Source organism: Podarcis muralis, chromosome 13 (assembly GCF_964188315.1).
Source record: "Podarcis muralis chromosome 13, rPodMur119.hap1.1, whole genome shotgun sequence".
Taxonomy (NCBI): domain Eukaryota; kingdom Metazoa; phylum Chordata; class Lepidosauria; order Squamata; family Lacertidae; genus Podarcis; species Podarcis muralis.
Window position 1 is genome coordinate 7,303,691 of NC_135667.1, and position 20,813 is coordinate 7,324,503.

The 20,813-nt window shown below is 49.8% G+C and overlaps 1 protein-coding gene across 15 annotated transcripts; it reads left to right on the forward strand.

The window, feature by feature from the left end:
* Positions 1 to 363: 363 nt before the first annotated feature.
* RBM23 (RNA binding motif protein 23) lies at positions 364 to 18,272 on the forward strand. Of its 15 annotated transcripts, none has more exons than XM_028751917.2 (16): positions 364 to 523; positions 5,709 to 5,837; positions 5,953 to 6,033; positions 7,763 to 7,810; positions 7,944 to 8,014; positions 8,100 to 8,150; positions 8,678 to 8,857; positions 9,725 to 9,778; positions 11,036 to 11,153; positions 11,372 to 11,524; positions 12,013 to 12,150; positions 12,248 to 12,313; positions 12,398 to 12,605; positions 15,512 to 15,613; positions 16,661 to 16,745; positions 17,359 to 18,272. In XM_028751917.2, the coding sequence occupies exons 2-16, from the start codon at positions 5,802 to 5,804 to the stop codon at positions 17,360 to 17,362; spliced, it is 1,395 nt and encodes a 464-aa protein (XP_028607750.1). In that variant the 5' UTR covers positions 364 to 523; positions 5,709 to 5,801; the 3' UTR covers positions 17,363 to 18,272. The 15 variants fall into 15 exon arrangements, with proteins under 15 accessions (XP_028607750.1, XP_028607755.1, XP_028607753.1 ...); XM_028751920.2 differs by having other exon boundaries at positions 366 to 527; positions 15,515 to 15,613; XM_028751916.2 differs by having other exon boundaries at positions 368 to 527.
* Positions 18,273 to 20,813: the final 2,541 nt, after the last annotated feature.

Below are 20,813 nucleotides of genomic sequence, written 5' to 3' on the forward strand. Positions count from 1 at the left end.
TACCCAATCAGACTTCGTCCTCACAGTTCCTCCGTCGTTTCGGCCAATCGCCTTTAAGTATATCCCGCCTTCGGCCCACCTCCGCCTCGCAACCATTGGTTCCACTCGGGGGCGAGGGCGAAAGGAAAACCTTACCTCAAACGTTCCTGAGCCATTATCCAGTGAGCATCGAGATCACGGCTTGGAAGCCCGCCTTCGTGCCGTAGCCCGACCAATCGCCGTCTTGATTGTAATGACACCCTCCCGTTCCCCCGACCCTTCTTGCTCTTTTTCCTCCTCCTCCTCCTCCTCCTCCGCTCTTAGCCAATCAACAGCGCTAGAGTCCACGCGCATGCGCTTTGGGGCCTCCGCGAGGCGAAGGAGAAGGGAGGGGGGAGCTTCTGGAGGGAGAAGTGTTCGCCGCCATCTTAGCATCGCCGCTGCTGCTTGTTGCGGCCGCGTCTGAGGAGAGAGCGAAAGACTTTGGAGCTGACCCGGGCCGGAAAGAGACCTCTGGGGTCTAACGGCCAAAGGGGAGGGGGAGGTGGGTGAGTGACTTCGAGAAAGGCCTGAGGGGAGGGAGGGGGGAAGAGCCCGGAGGCGCCGAACGGGCAGAAGTGGCGGCGGTGACGTCACGGCCGCGGCGGTGACGTCAGCGGGAGGGGTTTCTAGGGCTCCCCGCCGTTCTGAAAAAGAGACGGGAGCGCGGGCCGAAGGGCCGCAGACTACGCGAGAGGCAAAGGGCGGGGCTTTGGGGAGGGGGCGTGGCCTGGCCTTGGGTTGCCCTCCCGCTTTCCTTCCCACCCGCCTCCCGCATTGCGGGCGGGGGCAGGTGGTGGACGAAAGGCCAGGTAGGCGGTGCAGGGTCTCCTTCCGATGGGGGGGGAGGGGGTTTCCAGGCAGGTAACAAGATGGTGCCTCTGAGCCTAAAAGAGAACGGGGGGGAGGGGTGCTAAACATGGCGGTAGGTGTGTTTTATATATGTATGTATGCTCATCCTTATTAAATTTATATGCCGCCTTTCATCCAAGAATCGCAGGGCGGTTTGCAACATAAATGTTCAAGATGTATGTGGCTCATTTCCTACTTGCATGCGGTGGTTTTTTTTTTTTTTTGGAGTGGTGGTATAGCTTACTGCATTTTTAAAGAGAGTTAGGACTCGAGGAGAGCCAACCCCCCTCGGGATAAGAAAGCTTAAGGCCACACTTTGGAGTGGGGGATGTGTCTGTTGTGGTGTATCCATTGTACTTTGGTAAACGTGAAGAGGCCCTTTGAAGACTTTGGTGGAAAAGTGGGTTGTGCATATACATAGATATGGATGCTGTGAGGTTCTGATGTTGCAAATACATGATTGCAGCCTATTGGGTTCCCTGTTAGACTGCAGGTCTAGTATAGACCTGTGTATCTTTCCTAAAAAGTAAACGCTGTTGTGTTCAGGTTAGCATGCATGGTATTGCAGTCCCTGAAGCACAAGAATTGCTGTTTTTCTTCTTGTGGTTTGCAGTCCCCTCGTTGCCAACCTCACCAACTCTGAAGTATGGGTAACTTTGACAGTTGAGTTGAAGGCAGAACAGGTATTAAGTGATCTGCGGGAATCTAATATTTCAAAGTTCAGTAGATTATTTGGGGTAGGCAGGGAGTTGAAGAAGAGCCAGCAGGAGTGGAGTGCTGGAGTGGAGTTCTCTAGGGATATTCTTTAGGGGGAAATTTTGGAACGTTGTGAACCATTCTTGTCTGTCTCTAGATTCCGCTAGATTGAAGTTTGGAAATCTACTGAGTTATATTAGGAAAAGTCAAAATAAGGGTTTATTTAATGCTAGGGGTAGGCCAATGTGGTGCTTTCCTCATGTTGTTGGAATACAACACGCCCAATAGTCAGGGGAGATGGGAATTGTAGTATAAGAACATTTGGAGACTACCCCTGAGAATATTGTGGCTTCTGCTCATTTCCTTAAATCCTCCTTTCAAGATAACGATTCTTCAAAGGCAACTTGCAAGAAGCATTCAACCACATATAATAATAATAATAATAATAATAATAATAATAATAATAATAATAATAGTAATAAACATCAGTTTCACAATTCTTCCCATCCAGCCATTGTTGGTAGTATTGCCCTATGGGAGAGTGAACGAAGTGTACCCAGAGTAGACTCTGGGGTGGTTTTTGCCTGCCGCAAATCCTTCCCACAGAGCAGTTGGTGGTAGGTAGCCCTGTGGTGGAGAGGGAATAGTTCAGCTGGAGCCGGCTGTGAGTTGGTCTTCTGGAATACATGTGTGAGCTCCTTGACCAAAGTCTAGTAAACAAATGACGGAGTTGGAGTTGCATGTTTTGCTTGTTTTGGTATTAAAGAGGACTTGTCTTGTGGCCATAGGGCATCTCACCTATATCTGACATGGACGGAATAGAACAGGGGTGGGGAGCTTGTGGCCGTCCAGATATTGCTGGACTGCAACTCACATCACCTCTCACTTACTGGCCTTGTTGTCAGTGGCTGATGGGAGTTGGAGTCCAACCAGCTCTGGAGGCCCAAAGGCTCCCCACAACTGCCTTAGACTAGTGGGTGTCTGGAGCTACAGGTATGTATATCAAGCTGGTCATAGATTTCATGATGGAAAAGTTGCACACTGTAATAAAACCTGAGCAGTAATTAAAGGCTGGAATTGGGGAGAGTAGGGAGCAAGCAGTTTCTGCATAGTGAATCCTTAAATTTGAGGCTTGACGATCTTCAAAGATGTTTTATCATTTTGATGCTTTAGAGCAGCCTTTCTCAACCTTGGGTCCCCATATGTTTTTTGGCCTACAACTCCCATGATCCCTAGCTCACAGGACCAGTGGTCAGGGATGATGGGAGTTGTAGGCCAAAAACATCTGGGGACGCAAGGTTGAGAAGGGCTGCTTTAGGGCAAGGGTAGTCACTATTGGCGCCTTCCATCGGATGTTGGACTGCCAGCTCACATTAGAGGTGTGGGGTGTTGGGAGTCGCAGGACAACAGCTTCTGAAGGGCACCACGTTGGCTGTTTCTGTTTTAGGGGATACAAAGGTTTGAAAAGCCTGAGATCCAAGCGAGTTCTTCATCAGGGTGGTTTAGATCCTATGTTCTAGCCTCTCTCTGCTAGCTTTCTTTGGTGTGGTTAAATTCCTCATGATGGAAACATAATAGCTTCTACTGGACCATGAAGACTAGAGCTGGGCAACTCTGGATACTCCAGAAAACATCTGCAAGTGACTGGAAGAGCAGCTCCTCTGCATCTTTTGTCTGTTAACATAAGAAGCCCATGCATGTTGTCACAACTGAATGTAGCTGTACACCACGAGAGATCTTAACTAAGTTTGGACACATTCCAAATTCCAAGGAAACCCCAAGCTCAGGCAGATATCTGCATGTGAATATGCCTAGTCTGTTGGGGGCACTTTTTAGGCTTCCCCAGAATATTTAAGCTAAAAAAAAGAAGAAGAAAGAACACCACCACCCAACCCAGAATCTAGGCTGTGTTTGGTAGCCTGTAGGAGTTATGGAGAGTTTTCTAGGCCATGCATGGCCATTGGGAATACTTCTGAAGTCCACTTTTAGCTTCTGAGTCTTCAGTAGACTGTGTGTCCTTTAAAAGCTGTCACTGTTGTAGTAAAGCTTAGGCATTTATCTAGAGAAATGAAAAAATTAATTGTACTGTATTATCTAGTGGAGGGACGCGGGTGGCGCTGTGGGTAAATCCTCAGCACCTAGGGCTTGCCGATTGCCTGGTCGGCAGTTCGAATCCCCGCGGCGGGGTGAGCTCCCGTCTGCAGTCCCAGCTCCTGCCCACCTAGCAGTTCGAAAGCACCCCTAAAGTGCAAGTAGATAAATAGGTACCGCTTTCTAGCGGGAAGGTAAACGGCGTTTCCGTGTGCTGCGCTGGTGCTGGCTCGCCAGAGCAGCTTTGTCACGCTGGCCACGTGACCCGGAAGTGTCTCCGGACAGCGCTGGCCCCCGGCCTCTTAAGTGAGATGGGCGCACAACCCTAGAGTCGGACACAACTGGCCTTTGGGCAGGGGTACCTTTACCTTTGTTATCTAGTGGATACTGTCACTTGATCTTTCTGCCTGAGTAAATCACTGGAAGGTGGGAAATTTTTGCTTCTGTATCCCAGTAAATGATCAGCTACTATTCTAGAGCAAGGTTCTCTTTTTCTATGGAAGAGTTAAAGTTCAAAAAACTCCAGGGCAAAGGTGGGGAGAATTAAACAGCGGTGACAAAACTAATTGTTTGAACGAAACAACAAGGACTAGAAACTTTGAATCAACTTAAAATTTAAAACAATGTTGTGATAGTCTTTTCACTGTTGGAAAGCTACATGAAGGTTCTTTCCTACATGTATACTTAGGAATTTCAGAGGAAGCCCCTCATAAATTCTTGCATGTTTACAGACTATGACTCACTATTCATGAGGTATTTGACAATACACAAACTACATTAATTCCATGCATCCCAAAGTTGCAGGTTTTTCTTAGCCTTAGGGTTACTGTCGGTTGTGTGAATCTACTGTGGGGCACTCTTAGGGCAGTGGATCCTGCAACAGACAGAGCCAGATATGCTTTCCTCCTGTCAACAGAAGTTTGCAACAACCCAATCTACTTTGCTAACCGTGAAAGCAGCAAAGAGGAAGGGAACAGACTAGAGTTTCTGATCAAGCTGACTGGCTGTAGGAGGGGATAAGAGATGCCCACTTCTGGTTCTTCTACTGCTAGTGTGGATTAGTGCCCCAGTGCTCAGATCCTTACAGTATACGTGTGCAAGGTTTCTGCATAGTAGCTTCCTAGCTCAGGTAGCTAGAGTAAACTTAGAAGAATATGAGAGTTTAAAAGGTTTGAAGAACAGTGTGTTTTGGCAGTGTGGTGTGTGCCTAAAATTCAGTACTGCTACAATGGTATGACAAGAATCTCACCATTTTCATGTAAAATCTGATACTGCCTGTGAAGACTTCATAGCTATAGAGAAAACAACATCTCTCCTATTTGCTAAAGACTTAACTGCTCCATCCTATGCAAAATCCCGCAGAAATAAGTGCAAGGCAGTTCAGAGTGGAGATATTTGGGATTATGAGGTGTTAGTACACATCTCTGGTTTTCTAGAGTGAAAATATAGGTCCTCATTTACAAAGGTTGCCAATACACAGTCCCTTTATGTCCTATCTCTGCTCCCCCGCTAAAAAAGTTATTGGTTTCTGTGCCCAAACTTTGATTTTATTAAAATACGTCACAGAAAAATTATTTCCCCACATCCACTCCTGCCCACCTCATTCTAAAGCAAAAATGTTGCAACCAGCATTTTGCAGGTGTATCTGACAGGCACCCCCTTACCCAGACGGAGAAGTGGGGTGTTTTTATTTTTTACTCTCCTGGGGGATGTTTTGCAGTGTGAGGTCTGTAGAAGGAGTGTGGAGTGCAGGTTCCCATATGAAGGAATTTACTGGGTGGATTGAGATCATTCTAGATTAGAAAAGGAGGCAGGGGCAGGTTGCTAGAGGAGAGGTATCCTTTGCATGGGAAGTGGGCAGGCAACCTGAGATGCTCTTTCACGTTTGTCTTGGCATTCCAGAATCCCAGAGGTCACATGGTGGGCTCCAGTTGGTTTTACAGATCCGTAGATTCTAGAACTCTAGCGTATCCAGGCAACATGCACGGTCCTCCCTGCCCACCCCTGCGTAGCCCACTACTCAATTTCACTCATGCCTCCATCTTCTCCAGGCTGTGATCGAATTCTTTGCCTGCTAGAAGCCCTTCTCCACTAGCAGCTCCTGTGTCTCGGGGTGGTGGGGAGCCCACCCGTTTGGGCCAGCCATGGATCCGGCGTTCCCCAATCCATCCCAGGACCCAGTGAGTACCCACCCTCACCCCCTTCTCTTGTTCTTCGGGAAGGTAGTGTTGTGGGGTTCCGTTGCAGGGAACTCTGCGTTTAACCCTTCCGCTCTCTCTCTCTCCCTACTTGCAGAGCCAAGAGGACGGCATGGCCTCGGATGACTTTGATATCGTGATAGAGGCCATGTTGGAGGCCCCGTACAAGAAAGAGGAGGTAAGGCGTGAGTTCTTGGAAGCAGCAGCAGCAGCATGCCCAACCTGTGAAAAACGGGGTTCTTAGCCATGCTACCACGATTGCAGTGTGGTGCCTAATGCAGTCCCTTGTGTAGCTCCCTTCCCTGAGGGCCTCAACTTTGTTTTTTTATATATAAAAAAAGTAACAATTCTAGCTTACGTAGCTGCATTTTATTGTTCCCATTGTTAATGTAAGGCCACCAAAGAAACTGGTTATTGGCTTGCATATACATGCAGGCCACTAAAGATGTGAAATCATGTTAATTCAGAGACAAGCTTATTGGATCAGGAGTTGCCAGTTGCTTGCCACAATTCAGTCACCAAACTGCCTAGGGTCTAGAAAATAAAATAAAAACGTTCCTTCTCTTTGATAAGCCTTAGATCACTTGTCCTCTCCATCCCTGCCAAAGAGCACCCAAACTTTGCAGCAGAATAACACATTCCAAAGAAAGCTATGTGCATTTGTGTGACATCCTGGTTTTCCCCTGGCCTTTATTTGTTTAAGGTAATTCTGGAATTCACTTCTTTAGAAGCAGCTCCCGTTAGAAATCAGTGGGTGCGAATCTGGCCACGATTTTGGCCGTGGTGATGTTTATCTCTTCCTAAGCATTGGTTGCATGTGGCACTTTGCCCCACCTGCTGTTGTGACCAGAACAACAGCATCCCATGCAGAGCCTTGGCTCATGCAGTTATTAGCTCGAAAACAACAAATTCTGTGTTAATTAAATCAAGGAATTTTGTTGTTGATGATTCCGACTGCAGGTCCCCGGTCCCGGTCCCCCCCTGGAAACTGAATGCTTGCCAGGTAAATGTTCCTGGAGTGGGTTTTGGCAATAGGAGAGAACTCAGTTAAGTGTCACTGGTATTTTGGGTAGGCTAAACAGTGGGTGAAACGTTGTTGCTTTCATTACAGTAGAAGTTGGGGTTCTCAGGGAAGCAAATCCTGCACCAGTTTCAAAGTGGGTGTAAGGCAAGCAGATTTGACCCTTCTTTAAGCAGAGGGAAACCCCCTTGAAAGTTGAGTTGCTGAATATCAACTACTTACGACAATTCTGCGTTGAACAGTATATTGCGTTTTTTTTAAAGGAAACAATTCCTGGCAGTAGAATGATGGGCAGGGGGAGTTTTGGTACATGCCAGATATGAAAAGCTAATAATTTTAACTTTCCTAATGAAAATTCTTTGGTTTTCAAACTTCAAAAGTGGCTTCTCTCCCTGCCAAAGAGCCCTGGAGGTCTCCCTCCGAGCATTTGGTGGGGGACAGACCTATATTGGGGTGCATGTGTGTGTTTTGCTCTTATGTCCCAGTGTGCTGAGGCAGCTTAAGTACTCAGTTGTTCTTGCAGCTGTGCTCCTAATTTTTACGCAAGCCAAACCTTAAAAGCGTACTATCTTAAAGCAGCTGCACCCTCCAAGGAACGGGAGGGTGCAGCTGCTTTAATTGCAAGTGTTGGGGTTCTGGGTCCCCCCTTCCCATGCCTCGTATAATTAATGAGCTCAGACGTACTGCCAGTGATTCTCCCAGGTCCCTCAGATGTGCTGCTCTGTGCTAGACATATGGAAAGAAACGTGTTTTGGGTTGTTGTTTTCTTGGTTTGAGTGGGGTGAGGAATGGTGGTGTGTGTGTGTGTGTGTGTGTATGCCCCCCTCTCCCTGTGTGTCTCAGTGACCCTTCCCTGCTGGGCCCATCCCTCCTGTGTTTGCTCCAGGCCCAGCCAGGACCCTCAAAGCCACCAGCTGATCCCCCCACAGCACAGGTAATGTATGAAAGCGGTCGGGAGCAGCTGGGGGGGGTAGTGGACAGAGTGGGGCTGGGCTTTGAGGCATGCGAGGGAGGAGCAGGGGCTGCATATTACCCCCCTCTCTTCTGTCTTCCCACCCTTTTTCCAGCCGCCTCAGGAGGAGCAAGCAAAGGACGCAAAGAAAGAAAGCGCCCCCAGCAGCAGCGGGGAAAGCAGCAGGTGAGTTGGTCTGCTTCCTCCGGCGTTTCCTTCTCCCCTCCCTCTTTCCTGTGCATCTCTCACCTTCCTTCCTTCCCGATTGCAGCAAAAAGAAGAGGAGCAAGAGTCGTAGCAGGAGCCGTGACCACAGACATAGGTAGGTAGGGATGGGCTCCAACGAGCAGAGAGAGAGGATTGAGCAGTGAGTAAGGAGCTGTGCGGGTTGCTAGTCTAGGACCCCCACTTGCCATGGTTGGCAAACATGTAGCTGTCAGGAGCTTATTGCCTTCCCTCCTTCCTTTTCCAGGGAGTGCGAGAGGGGGAGCACTTCCCCTTGCATGCTCCAGAGAGATTGGAGGATTTGGGCCAGGATGGTTGGATTTTAGCTGCATGCATGCATGCATTTCAGCCTGTATCTTTGGGCAGATCCACGCCAGACATTCCGCAAACTTCCCCCGCAGACTTCCCGGGAGAAGGGTCCTGGCAGTTGTAGCACTGTAGCGGGGGTGCACGACTGCAGTTCCCAGGATACTTTAAATGTGTCGTGCACCATGGGGTGAAAGAAGGGCCTGGTGTCACCCAGCACGCTTAGTTCCCTGTCCTGCGGTAGGAGGCGCAACGAGGGCAGTTTGGGGCAGGCTGCCGCGCTTCATAATCCTTTCTCGTTCTTCAAACCTCTTCTAGCCGCAGTCGGGACCGAGACCGCCACCGCAGGCGCAGCCGCAGCAGAGATCGCCGTAGCCGCCACCGGAGCAGAAGCCGCCACCGGAGCCGCAGCCGGGACCGCAGGCGGGGCAGCCGGTCTCGCAGCAGAGAGCGCCGGCGGGACGAGAGAGTGCGCTACCGGAGCCCCCCACCCCCTGGGTAAGGGACACTGCCACAGTCCTGTCACAAAAGCCCCGGGTGATCAAATGTTTAATGCAAAGAGAGGAAAGAATTCGTCTTAGCTGTGTCAGCAACAGGGATGGCTCGAGAGGCTGAGTTAATGCCCATGTCATAGCAGTGGACCATGTGCCTCTGAGCTTCTCCCTCAGTCTCCTTTCCATGTCTCTCAAATCCTCTGCTCTGCCATAGCAGCGTCTCCATGACATGGCTTGAAGCTTTCTCCTCCCATTGCATATCCCAGAAACAATCTCCCCACCCCAATTTCATTTAATGCACAAGTCTCTCTTTTTAAAACTGAATTTCAGATTGGACGCCCAACATAGCTGACAATACGCAAACAAAGCAAATGTATTGTACAATACAAATGATATGTACAATAATCAATGTACATAACAACCTTTGGCCTTCCAGGTGTTTGCTTAACCACAACCCGGATGATCCTTGACCCTTTGTTGTTATTGCTGGGGCTGAAGAGGGTTGTAGTTCAGCAGCATCCGGACGGCCAAAGGTTCCCCACACTGGCTAGACAATCTGTATATAAACAGTATAGGATTCCTGCTTCCTATCTGAACCCTGCCCTGGAAGGTGTTTCAGGTGAAAGAGCTAAGAAGGAAGCAGCAGTATTGGGGAGTGGGTAATATATGGCAGCAGATAGTAGCAGTGGTACTGAGCCTCTCCCTTGATAGCCAGGCTGTCACTTGCCTTGGGATGTTTTCTCTTGGCTTTGATCTCAAGCAAATGAGAAAGGACTTGGCAGTTTGTGTATTTTGACAGTGCTTGCTCTGTTTGTGTTCTTGTGGTTGAACTAGGCCATCTTTCATTGTGTCCCATTCCCTTTCCTTGCAGGCGTCGGTTTGGGCACAGCAAGAGTCCCTTGTACAGAGAGAAAAGCCCCCTCCGGTGAGTGCGACTGGGGAGGGCTGGGTGCTGCTTCTTGGGCCAGAATACAGTGGTGCCTCGCAAGACGAAATTAATTCATTCCGCGAGTTTTGTCGTCTTGCGATTTTTTCTGTCTTGCGAAGCACGGTGTCGGGAAAGTTTTGGAAAAGCTTCAAAAATCACCAAAGTCTTCAAAAACCTCAAAAAAGGCTACCACACCGCGTTCTATGAGTTGCTCCTCGAAGTCAAGTCGCAACTGTATTAATGGTGTTAAGAAAAAGGAAACAAACTTGCAAGACGTTTCCGTCTTGCGAAGCAAGCCCATAGGGAAAATCGTCTTGCGAAGCAGCTCAAAAAAACAAAAAACCCTTTCGTCTAGCGAGTTTTTTGTCTTGCGAGGCATTCGTCTTGCGAGGTACCACTGTCATAATAATGATAATAATATATATATTTTTATATGCCGCCAATCTGACTGGGTTGCCCCAGCCACTCTGGGCACCTTACAGCAAAATATAAAAACACAACAAAACATCAAATGTTAAAAACTTCCCTATACAGATGTCTTCTAAAAGTAGAAAAGTTGTTTATCTGTTTGACATCTGATGGGAGGGTATTCCACAGGGTGGGCGCCACTACCAAGAGGGCGCTCTGCCTTGTTCCCTGTCACCTCACTTCCGCCAGAAGGCCCTCAGTGCTGGATCTCAGTGTTCAGGCTGAACAATGGGATAGAGGCATTCCTTTAGGTATACAGGGCTGAGGCCATTTAGGGCTTTGAAGGTCAGCACCAACACTTTGAATTGGGTTTGGGAATGTACTGGCAGCCAATGTAGATCCTCTAGGGCCAGTGTTATATGGTCCCGGTGGCCACTTGCAGTGACCAGTCTAGCTGCTACATTCAGGATTAGTTGTAGTTTCCGAGTCACCTTCGAAGGTAGCCCCATGTAGAGCGCATTGCAGCAGTCAAAGTGGGAGATAACCAGAGCATGCACCACTCTGGCCAAACAGGGCACAGGCAGGTAGGGTCTCAGCCAGTGTACCAGATGGAGCTGGTAGACAGTTGCCTTGCATGCAGAATTAACCTGCACCTCCGTGGACAACTGTGAGTCCGAAAATGACCCCCAGGCTGTGCACCTGGTCCTTCAGGGGCACAGTTCCCCCATTCAGGACCAGGGAGTCCCCCACAGCTGCCCACCCCTTGTCCCCCAGAACCAAGAAGGCTTGTTGAGTCCCTCCTCCCAGGTTTGAACCTCCTTGGCAACTTCTGCTTTTCTCCCACAGGGAGCCCTTGGGCAGCTTGAGCCCAGAGGAGCGTGATGCCCGCACTGTCTTCTGCATGCAGCTGGCTGCCCGCATTCGCCCACGTGACCTTGAGGACTTTTTCTCTGCTGTCGGCAAGGTTGGCCATTTCCCCTCCCTCCCCCCATTGGGCTTTGACATTTGCTTATTCCCCCCCCCCTTCAAGTGCAGACTTGAAACCCACAGTTCCCTCTGTGTTCTGCATGGCACCCAGTGATCTCAACCAGAAACGCCTTTTTAGTCGTCCTCAGCTGCACTTCTATGTGCTCCCTGCAGCCGTTCAGTCTCTCACTTGCCTCCCCTTCTACCTCCGAGCAGGTGCGCGATGTGCGGATCATCTCCGACCGAAACTCCCGCCGCTCCAAGGGCATCGCCTACGTGGAGTTCTGTGAGATCCAGTCGGTACCGTTGGCCATTGGGCTGACAGGGCAGCGCCTCCTCGGGGTGCCCATCATTGTCCAGGCCTCCCAGGTGCGAGACGCATTTGAGGTGGGAGGGGGGCGGGTAAAGAAACTTTGGATGCGTGGCCTGAGAAAGAGAAGGAGGGGTGTGGATTGGGGTAGGTGTATGTGACCCAGTGAACATGTTAATGGCAGAAAATGGAGCTAGAGGTGGTGCAGAGAGGTGAAGCAAAGGAGCGTTGGAAGGAACTGGCAGGGTTGGGTTTTTAAGGAAAGGGCTGGAAGTTCTTAAAGCCCAAGCCCAGAGTTAGTAAGATACTCCTTTGGGCATGTTTGTGCAGCTCTCTTCTCCCACCCAAAGGCCAGGGGATGAGGAGCTGCTTACACTTGTGTAAGACTTGTATCCGGCTCTCTTTAACTCTGTTACTGTTTTTAATATTGCAAGCCATCTTGTGGGAACAAATGTTTTGAAAAAACATTTGATTTTTGATTTTTTTAAAAAATAATGCCTATTGCTTGCGGCTGTTTCTAATCCTGCCTGGTTTTCCCTGGCCTTAGGCAGAGAAGAACAGGCTGGCAGCCATGGCTAACAACCTTCAGAAAGGCAGTGGGGGGCCCATGCGGCTCTACGTTGGCTCCCTTCACTGCAATATCACCAAAGAGATGCTGCGTGGGATCTTTGAGCCCTTTGGCAAGGTAGGAGGCTGTAACTGGGGTGAGGTGGGAGGGCTGGAGGAGCGAGTGGGCAGAGCGTGGGGAGTTCTGATTTGTGGCTTTTTCGTCCTGCCTGCAGATTGACAGCATTGTGCTGATGCGTGACCAGGATACCGGGCAGTCCAAGGGCTATGGCTTCATCACGGTATGTATCTCTTCTCTCCTGGCTTTGAAGGTGGGTGGGGAGCCTCAGATTCTTCCCTTTTAAAGCACTTTCTTCCCCTGTCAGTTTGCAGAGGCTGAGTGTGCCCGGCGTGCCCTGGAGCAGCTGAATGGTTTCGAGCTGGCCGGCCGACCCATGCGGGTGGGGCAGGTCACTGAGCGGCTGGACGGCACCACCGACATCACCTTCCCGGATGGTGATGAGCCAGAGCGGTCGGCCCTTAATCTCAGCACCACTGGCTCCCAGCTCCAGCTCATGGCCAAACTGGCAGAAGGTGAGTTTCCTGGTAGGAATTGAGCAACGAGGAAACTAGGAGAGATTTCTTCACATGAATCATGGAAACAAACTGATTTGTTTATTAAGAAGTGATATGCCATGCAGGGAGCAATAAAAGCAATATTAAAACAGGCTGGAGACAAGAAGACGGATGTCTGGAGAGCAGCAGTCTTTAAAAGCTTGGTACTACAATTGAGGCTGTTGATCTGATGGGAAGGAAATTTTACGGAAGGGAACGGGTACCACCAGGAAGGCACCTGCTTCTAGTAGACACCTGCCTAGCTTGCCTCTAGGGGTGTACCTTGCAAATAGGACCTCATCTCTAGATCTCTGTTTTCAAGGGATTGTACAGTAGAAGACGGTCCTTCAGATACCCCTTCCCAGGCCATTTTGGTCTTAAAACCTTTGAACTCTCTTTAACTGGGAACACACCAAAATCAAGTAGTTGGGCAATACTCAGGACCGCAGTACCTCAAGGACTGCCTCTCCATATATGAACCTGGACCCTGCGATCACCATCTGAGGCCCTTTGTGTGCCTCTTCCACAAGAGGTCCAGAGGGTGGCAACACACAAACGGGCCTTTTCTGCAGTGGTTCCCCACTTACGGAATGCTCTCCCCAGGGAAGCTCACCTGGCAGATTCATTGCATACAGTGGTACCTCTGGTTACGTACCTTCTGGAGGTCCGTTCTTAACCTGAAACTGTTCTTAACCTGAAGCACCACTTTAGCTAATGGGGCCTCCCACTGCCGCCGCCGCCGCTGTGCGATTTCTGTTCTCATCCTGAAGCAAAGTTCTTAACCCGAGGTACTATTTCTGGGTTAGTGGAGTCTGTAACCTGAAGCGTATGTAACCCGAGGTACCACTGTATCTCTAGGTGCCAGATGAAAACGTTCCTTTTTTATTGGCCTTTGGCGAATTTAATTGTGCAGGCGGGGAATGTATTTTTTTTGTTTGGTGTTACGTTATTGTCAGGGGTTCAGGAGCAGAGGGACAGGAAAGGGAGGAAGTAGAGACCGAGGGAGAGGAATCTGAGGGAGAAGTCAGCGAGGGTAGCCATCCGAGGTCTCTAAGTCTCTCCAGTGAATCAGAGGATTCACAGAAAGGGGCCCCAGTGGTCAGAGCCAGGGGGTTGCCAGAGGGAACACCCCAGGAAGGAGGGGCCAGAGGGGACTCAGAGAGCAGCAGCTGGAAATCGGGACCAGCTTCCCCACCGGAGAGCAGTAAGGGGGAGGAGTCCCAAACATCGGCAGCAGGCAGCCTTCCGTCAGCGGAAGGACATGAGTCAGGGTTAGCCACGCCTGCATCAGAGAGCGAGGTAACGGTCAAAAGGAAGGTCAGGGGCAGCGCGCGCGCGCCAAGTTCAAATGTACAAGAGGGGGGCGTAATGGGCAGTCCGGAGAGAGAGCCGGGTCCCAAAGCCCGCCGGAGAGAAGGGGAGGAGTCCGAAGGGTCCGCTTCCGAGGCATCCAGGAAGGAAGGCACCCAGGGGGGTAGTAGGACCCAGAGGAGGAAGGAGAAACGTAGAAGGTGGAGTAAGGCTAGAGTCTTAAGCTGGTGTACAGGGGGTGGAGACTCAGACGAGGCTTCGCTGGTCTAGGGTCTAGACGTAGAGACGCACGCTAGTGCTTGAAAATGGAAACTAAATGTCAATAAAGACTTCTGTACAGTTCTAATGGCTAGCGTTGGTCTTCTGTGAGCTGAGACCGGGAGGCAGTCTCTGACAGTTATATATTTTTGTCTTTTTATATTGTGAACTGCCCTCTGATCTTTGGATGAAGGGTGGCATAGAAGATTTAACAACAACAACAATACTTGTATTATGTCCAACTGAAATGTCACAAAACATTGAGCAACCTTCCAAGTTCTCCAGAACTCTTCATGAAGCTGGAAGTTATGCAAACCCAGGGGTGGGTGAGGGTGGGGTGGAGGGATGAGGAAATCACAATACTCCAGCCTCTCTTCTATACTTTCGTTATTAACAGTTATGGTAGTGGGCAAGGAGGAGGAGAAGTAGGTTGCCCCCTAGTTCAGGTTTAGAGAACTTCAGCCCCACCCACACCTGTTGTCTAATTACACCTTTTCTTGCATTGGTTCTATTAGAGGGGATGGAATAAATCTGTATCCCTTCCTCTGTCTGTGTCAGTACATAACAGCTCCTTCTAAATTAGAACCCTTCAATGTACTTCATCTTCTGTTCTCATGGAGAAAAGAGTTAGTGTGGCAGAAGCAGGAACAGACTGCCTCCTTTTGGCTGCAGAGTAGGGTCTGCTTCCCTTCTTCCCCAGGCCCTTCTGTTCAACATGACAGGAGTCTTGCTTCTTACAGAGGTCAATGCTCTCTGCTATGACCTCCAGATAGCCTGCCTCATAAGATTGCGAGGATAAATTATTAGAGGGTGCTGTCCTCTCTGGCGCTTCGTGATATGCTGGGAAGGAAATCAGAATAATATGATGGGGAGAGGACAGTTGCGGTTCCTGCAGAATTGTCCAAAAAGATTACAGCTCACCATTTAGTGGGAAGTAGAGCCAAAAAAGTTCATTGGATTCATCATAACAGCTTTTACTGTTTTTGAGCATTTAATCATACTAAAAGAGAGATCCACTTCAAATCCTTCAGTTGCTTTGGAGAGTTTGTGTGGCCACCTCCAGTTGAGGGGTGGAGATTTGGGGGGAGCTTCTGTGCACCGAAAAGTGCCTATCACTAACCTCAGACTGGGTTTGCAGGGAGTGCAGGGGAAACATTTGAAAGGGTCCTCATTCACTTCCCAATATACTTGCAGCTTGGGCAGCAGCCTAGGGCAAAGAGTTGTTAAATCACTTAACGCCTTCGGCTAAGGAAATGCTTGTTGGATGAAAATGTGTCTGTGGCTGAGTCTCCCCTTTGGGGCTTCTCCCCTCTCAGCAGGTTCCGGGATCCCCTTGTCAACTACAGCCGCGGCTCAGGCGGCCCTGCAGCTCAACGGAGCGATACCCCTGGGAGCACTGAACCCAGCTGCCCTGACAGGTAAGGTGGGGAATGTGTGCGATCCATTGGATGGGCTTGTTTGGGGATGGGGGAGGTGACCCTGATGAGAACCTTGAGGGACATGAGGTCCAGCCACAATCTTTAATAAAGCATCTTTAGCAAGGAGACAGATCCCTGACCATTGTTGTACACTCCTGGGAATTGTGTCTGGGGATACCTCTTTATACTGAGCCAGTCATTGGCCCCATTTGTCGGCTCTGACTGGCAGCAGTTCTCCACGGTCTTGGGGATAGGTCCTTTCTACCTCTGCTGCATGAGCTTCTCTAAACCGGAGATGCTGCAGATTACGGAAAGATGGGCCACTCTGCGTTCAAGGCATGCATTCTGCTATTCTCCAGTGGATGAAGCTTCCCTAACCTGGTGCTCTTCAGATACTGTTGAACCATAAGCTCCCATCACTGCCTAATATTGATGCTGCTGTCAGGGGCTGATGGGAATTTGTAGTCCAATCTCTTGAAGGCACCCAGTAAGTGAAGGCTAAAAGGTAAAGGGACCCCTGACCATTAGGTCCAGTCGTGGCCGACTCTGGGGTTGCGGCGCTCATCTCGCTTTATTGGCCAAGGGAGCCGGCATTTGTCTGCAGACAGCTTCCGGGTCATGTGGCCAGCATGACTAAGCCGCTTCTGGCGAACCAGAGCAGCACACGGAAACACTGTTTACCTTCCTGCCGGAGCGGTACCTGTTTTATCTACTTGCACTTTGACGTGCTTTCGAACTGCTAGGTTGGCAGGAGCAGGGACCAAGCAATGGGAGCTCACCCCGTTGCGGGGATTCAAACTGCCGACCTTCTGATCAGCAAGTCCTAGGCTCTGTGGTTTAACCCACAGCGCCACCCAGATCCAAGGGAAGGCTACCCTGGCCTTAATCCAACCAGACATTTGCCCAGCCTGCTTACATAGGTCTCAGCTAAGAAGCTTGAGTAGCTCCCTAAGGCATGAACCTGTTTTACCACTGTCTTGTTTGGGAATTGCTTCCTTAAAAAAAACAAAACTCTTATTGTTTTCTTCTGTCCTTCTCCACTTCTAGCTCTCAGCCCAGCACTGAACCTGGCTTCACAGACATTGGCTTCCCAGTGCTTCCAGCTTTCGGGCCTCTTCACTCCCCAGACAATGTGAGTGGCTGAGTCACAGAGATGAGTGGGGTGGGGGGCAAGGGTTGTGTACTATGTGCCGGGAAATACAATGGTGCCTGTTTAATTTCCCTCAGCCAGATTGGGCTGATACTCTCTTAAATTGGTGTGTGGAAATGGAGTCGTCCTGGCCTAGTGTTCTCCCGCATTCCCAAAATGCACTGCCAGGCAGCTCCCTTCCTCCCTTATCCCTGAGTCCCCCTCACTTCTAAACTTGCTACTCACAGATGCCAGGATGCCCATCAGTGTCTTGACAGTTCTCCTCAGGATATACTTAGTTTTCACACCAAACAACTTCTGTGTGATTTTTCTGAGCTGCAATATTTTGGCATGAAACCTATGTGGCAAAGTGAGGTGGAAAGAGAGAGGTGGTTTGCCAGAAATGGTTTTCCAGCCTTTTCTCTTTTTTTTTGTCTGCAACCTTGTGGCTCAGAAAATTCTACTCTTAGAAACCGCCACACAAAGGCCTAATCTGCCCTCATTATTTTATGTTGGTTATCATGTGCTTGCATGAAATCTGTGCAACTGGATGCTGGACGGAGAGGGATTATACTGTACCTTCCTAATCCTTGTATCTCTCTCTCTCTCTCCCCAGGTAACTCAACCCGGTTCCCCCCCTGCCCTCCCTCTCCCACGGAGCCAGGAGGGGAATGATCATCTCCACATCATCACCACATCACCGCCCTCATTGAATGCAAGGCAGAGCGGGATGGACTCTGAAGGAACACCCCCTCCTCCTCGGGGCCCCTTCTCAATGCGAACTGATTTTACTCCGATTCCCTTCCCACCAGGAGCCTGGGGGTGGGAGGGGGTTGGTGTTCTTCCCCTTGATTCTGGAATCATAATCTGATGTGGGGGGGGGGGGCAGGGTTGCGTTAAATCCCCTGCATGGGACCCTCAGGAGGACCAGGGACCCGTTTCCCCCACAGGCGTGGGCTCTCAGCATCTCTTCTTGTTTTTTGCCGCCTCCTGGCAGAGGCCCTGCGGGGCTTGCAGCGCCAGGGTGTACATTTGCCATTCCTCTTCCCCACCAGTGGTGTGTTGTGGGTATTTGCTGGACGGCTTCATGAATTGAGCTCATTGCAGATGGGTGTGCGCGTGTGTCTTGTACATAGCAGAGAGGGAGGAAATGGGGAGAGTCGAGAACCAGCATTTGGGTGGGAGGCCTGGCCCCAAGGGGATATCCCCCCCCTCCTTCCCAAGCAGTGTTTTGTAATCCCCTCTCAATCTCTCGGAGGTTGCCTATAGTGTGGGGATGTCGTCCCGTTCCTCCCTTTCCTTTCCCTCACCCCTCCTTTTTCTTGGGTCTGTATCCTCTTCTTGGTGTTCCCATTTTCTGCCGCACCTTCCCTCAAACCGAGTCCCTTGGATCACATCTTTCCCCTTCCCCCTCCATCCCCAAATTTGAAGGTGTATTTTGATTTTCTTTTTATCTGTCTCTTTTAATTTTTTTCTCTCTTTTTTTCTCTTTTTTGCTTATAAATGAATAATAAAAAGTCACCAAATGTAGCTAGGTGTGTTTTTCATTTTGCGGCAGTGAAAGGGCAGCAAGATGTCAGGTTGCTTCTACTCCTTGATTTGAGGGGCAGAGGTGATGCACATCTGCAGGTTGAGACTGAAATATGGGGCTGAAAGTGTTATGGGGAGGGTCTGTCAGGTTAAGACTATCGGTTGGAGAGACAGGGAGGCTGCTGTGGTTCTTAGTCTAGATAAATATTTCCAAATGTCTGGGGCAGATGCACACTTCAGTCATGTACACCAAATTTAAGTCAGAACTGAAAACATCCTCAGAACTACCCACGCCTCATGCCAGACAATTGGCAAAATTGCCACCCCTGGCAGAGTCGATGAGTAGAAGGCCCTAAAGCCAGAGGAGGAAGTCCAGGCCAGCCCTGGACTAGGGGTGGGCAGACTTTCAGGCTTGCTGGATCAACTTTTGTTTCCTCAAAATGAGAGCCAGGTCCGAAAGCTATACAATTAGAATTAAAGAGTAAGAAGCCTTGAAATTTGTTCTCCGCGCCAGAATTTGCGCACACAGAAAGTCCAGAGTTTGTCAGCTTGTTTCGGCAGAAGAAGTCACATTTTTGTTGCTCTTGTCAAATAACTGGGAGTCTGAAACCTTGTTGGTCCCGACAGCAGATCTTGAGATCTACCATTAGATCTTGATCTGCTTTCCTTCTGTTGACTTGCCAGGAGCCTTTGGTTTTTAACTTGTTTATGGCACATCACCAGTCTTCCCATGGCTCCCTGTTCAGGAATGACTGATTTGAGAAAGAGAGGGACTGTTTTCCACCGACGCTCTGGGCAGGATGCCTTGCCTGAACGGTGCAAGTCAACATCCGCGGTTAGGCTGCCTGGGTGTCCCTGGGCCAAATTCAGCCCACTCGCCATCGCTCATCCCTACACACCCTCCTTGTGACTCAAAGGGGTCTTTTGATCCTGGTTGGCCCACCTAAGCTTGCCTCCTGGTGGGAAACAGCTAAGAGCCATGGGCTACCCCACCCCACAGGATTTCCTGCAGCTTTTATTCCCGGGGGGTTCCTCGAGTATGCGTGATCCTCTTGCCCGGCAGAGAGAGTGGTTAGCGTAGAGAAAATGGCTGTTCACAGCGCATGTTGCCCAGAGCTGCCACCTTGTCTTATTTTCTGATTCTCTCCTCTTGTTCTCTTCGCTGTGTTTAGAGAGTTGTGAAATACAAGGCATATGTTGGTAATTGGGTCAAACGTTCACTGCTTGGGTGAGTGCAGATGTACATGCATTGATGCGCTTCGGGGGGTTTTTTTGCTCCTGGTCTTGCAGGAAGATGGCCAGAGCCTGTTCACAGCGCCACATTAAGTTGCTCAGCTGTGGCTGTTGTTTGTCGCTTGAAAGCCACAGGATCCAGCTGGTGTGGGAGCGGAGGCGCAACCCTCCAGCTCCCTTCTCCATCCTTGAGACAGAAATGTGTGACTTGTAGGGTGCGAGATTATTATTTTCCCCCACCCCCATGCTGGTTTTGCTCATGGATATCTTGGCAGATCTTTTTCTTCTTCCTTTGGAGATGGAGGGTGTGCACACACACCCCAGGAGTAAATTATGTGACCCATTCTTCTGCTACCTCCTGCTCACGACTTCTCGGTTGCCTGCTCCTGGCTCCCAGGTGCTGCTTCGCTCTGAGCTGCAGATGGCTCCGAATGTACTGCGAAATCTGTCAGCAAATTCAGCACACACACACACCCCAGCCTCCCGCAACCTCTAGCTATTCACCTGCATGGCCTCCCCTAGGGACACGGAGAGTGATGATCCATAAATAACCCGTAAAAGCCATAAATCCATAAATAACCTCTTTCTCCCATTTCCCAAGTGGCGTTCCTTTCCCCTAATTATAAGCCTGGGTTCATCTGTGGGCACCCCATATCTTCCACCGCTTGCCCCACCCCAGCCCCTTGTCCTTGATTTCGGTTGCAGAAGACTAGGGTGGCAGTCTGGCTGCCAGCTTGCTCAATCGATGATCATCGCTATGGCAATGGGAAACATTTTGTGTCCATGGCAACCACCCAGCTGTGGACCCATAAGGGTGTTTCCATGGTGAAGAGATGCACATCTCCTTCCCATCCCCCCCCCCTTTTTCTTGCTCATCCAATTTCTGAATACTTGAGCCATGGAAAGTGAAGGAAGGGGGGGGGAGGGGAAGACATTTTGTTCCTCATTGTTTTCTCAAGTGTGATAGCTTTGATAGCTTTCGCTGGCAAAGGAAGGAATTGGGGAGGGGAGAGAGAAAAAGGGCCTGCAATGTGGGTTTGGTTTTGCTAAGCTAGGAGGCAGTGGAGTCGAAAGCATTCCTTGCTCCTGCAAAAAGATCGCACCCTCTTTCTGCAATATTTGTATGGCAGCAACTTCCGTCCTTGGTGACCTGAAATTGCATTTAGGTGTTTACTGAACAAATGCTGTCTCTTTTTACGCTTTTTTCCTTTTCTTTGTTTTCTAAAAAAAGAGCCCTCTTCATGGTGAACACACCTGTGCTATAGTTGATGAGCAATCAGTGCTACGTGCTCCTGTGTATGAAAATGA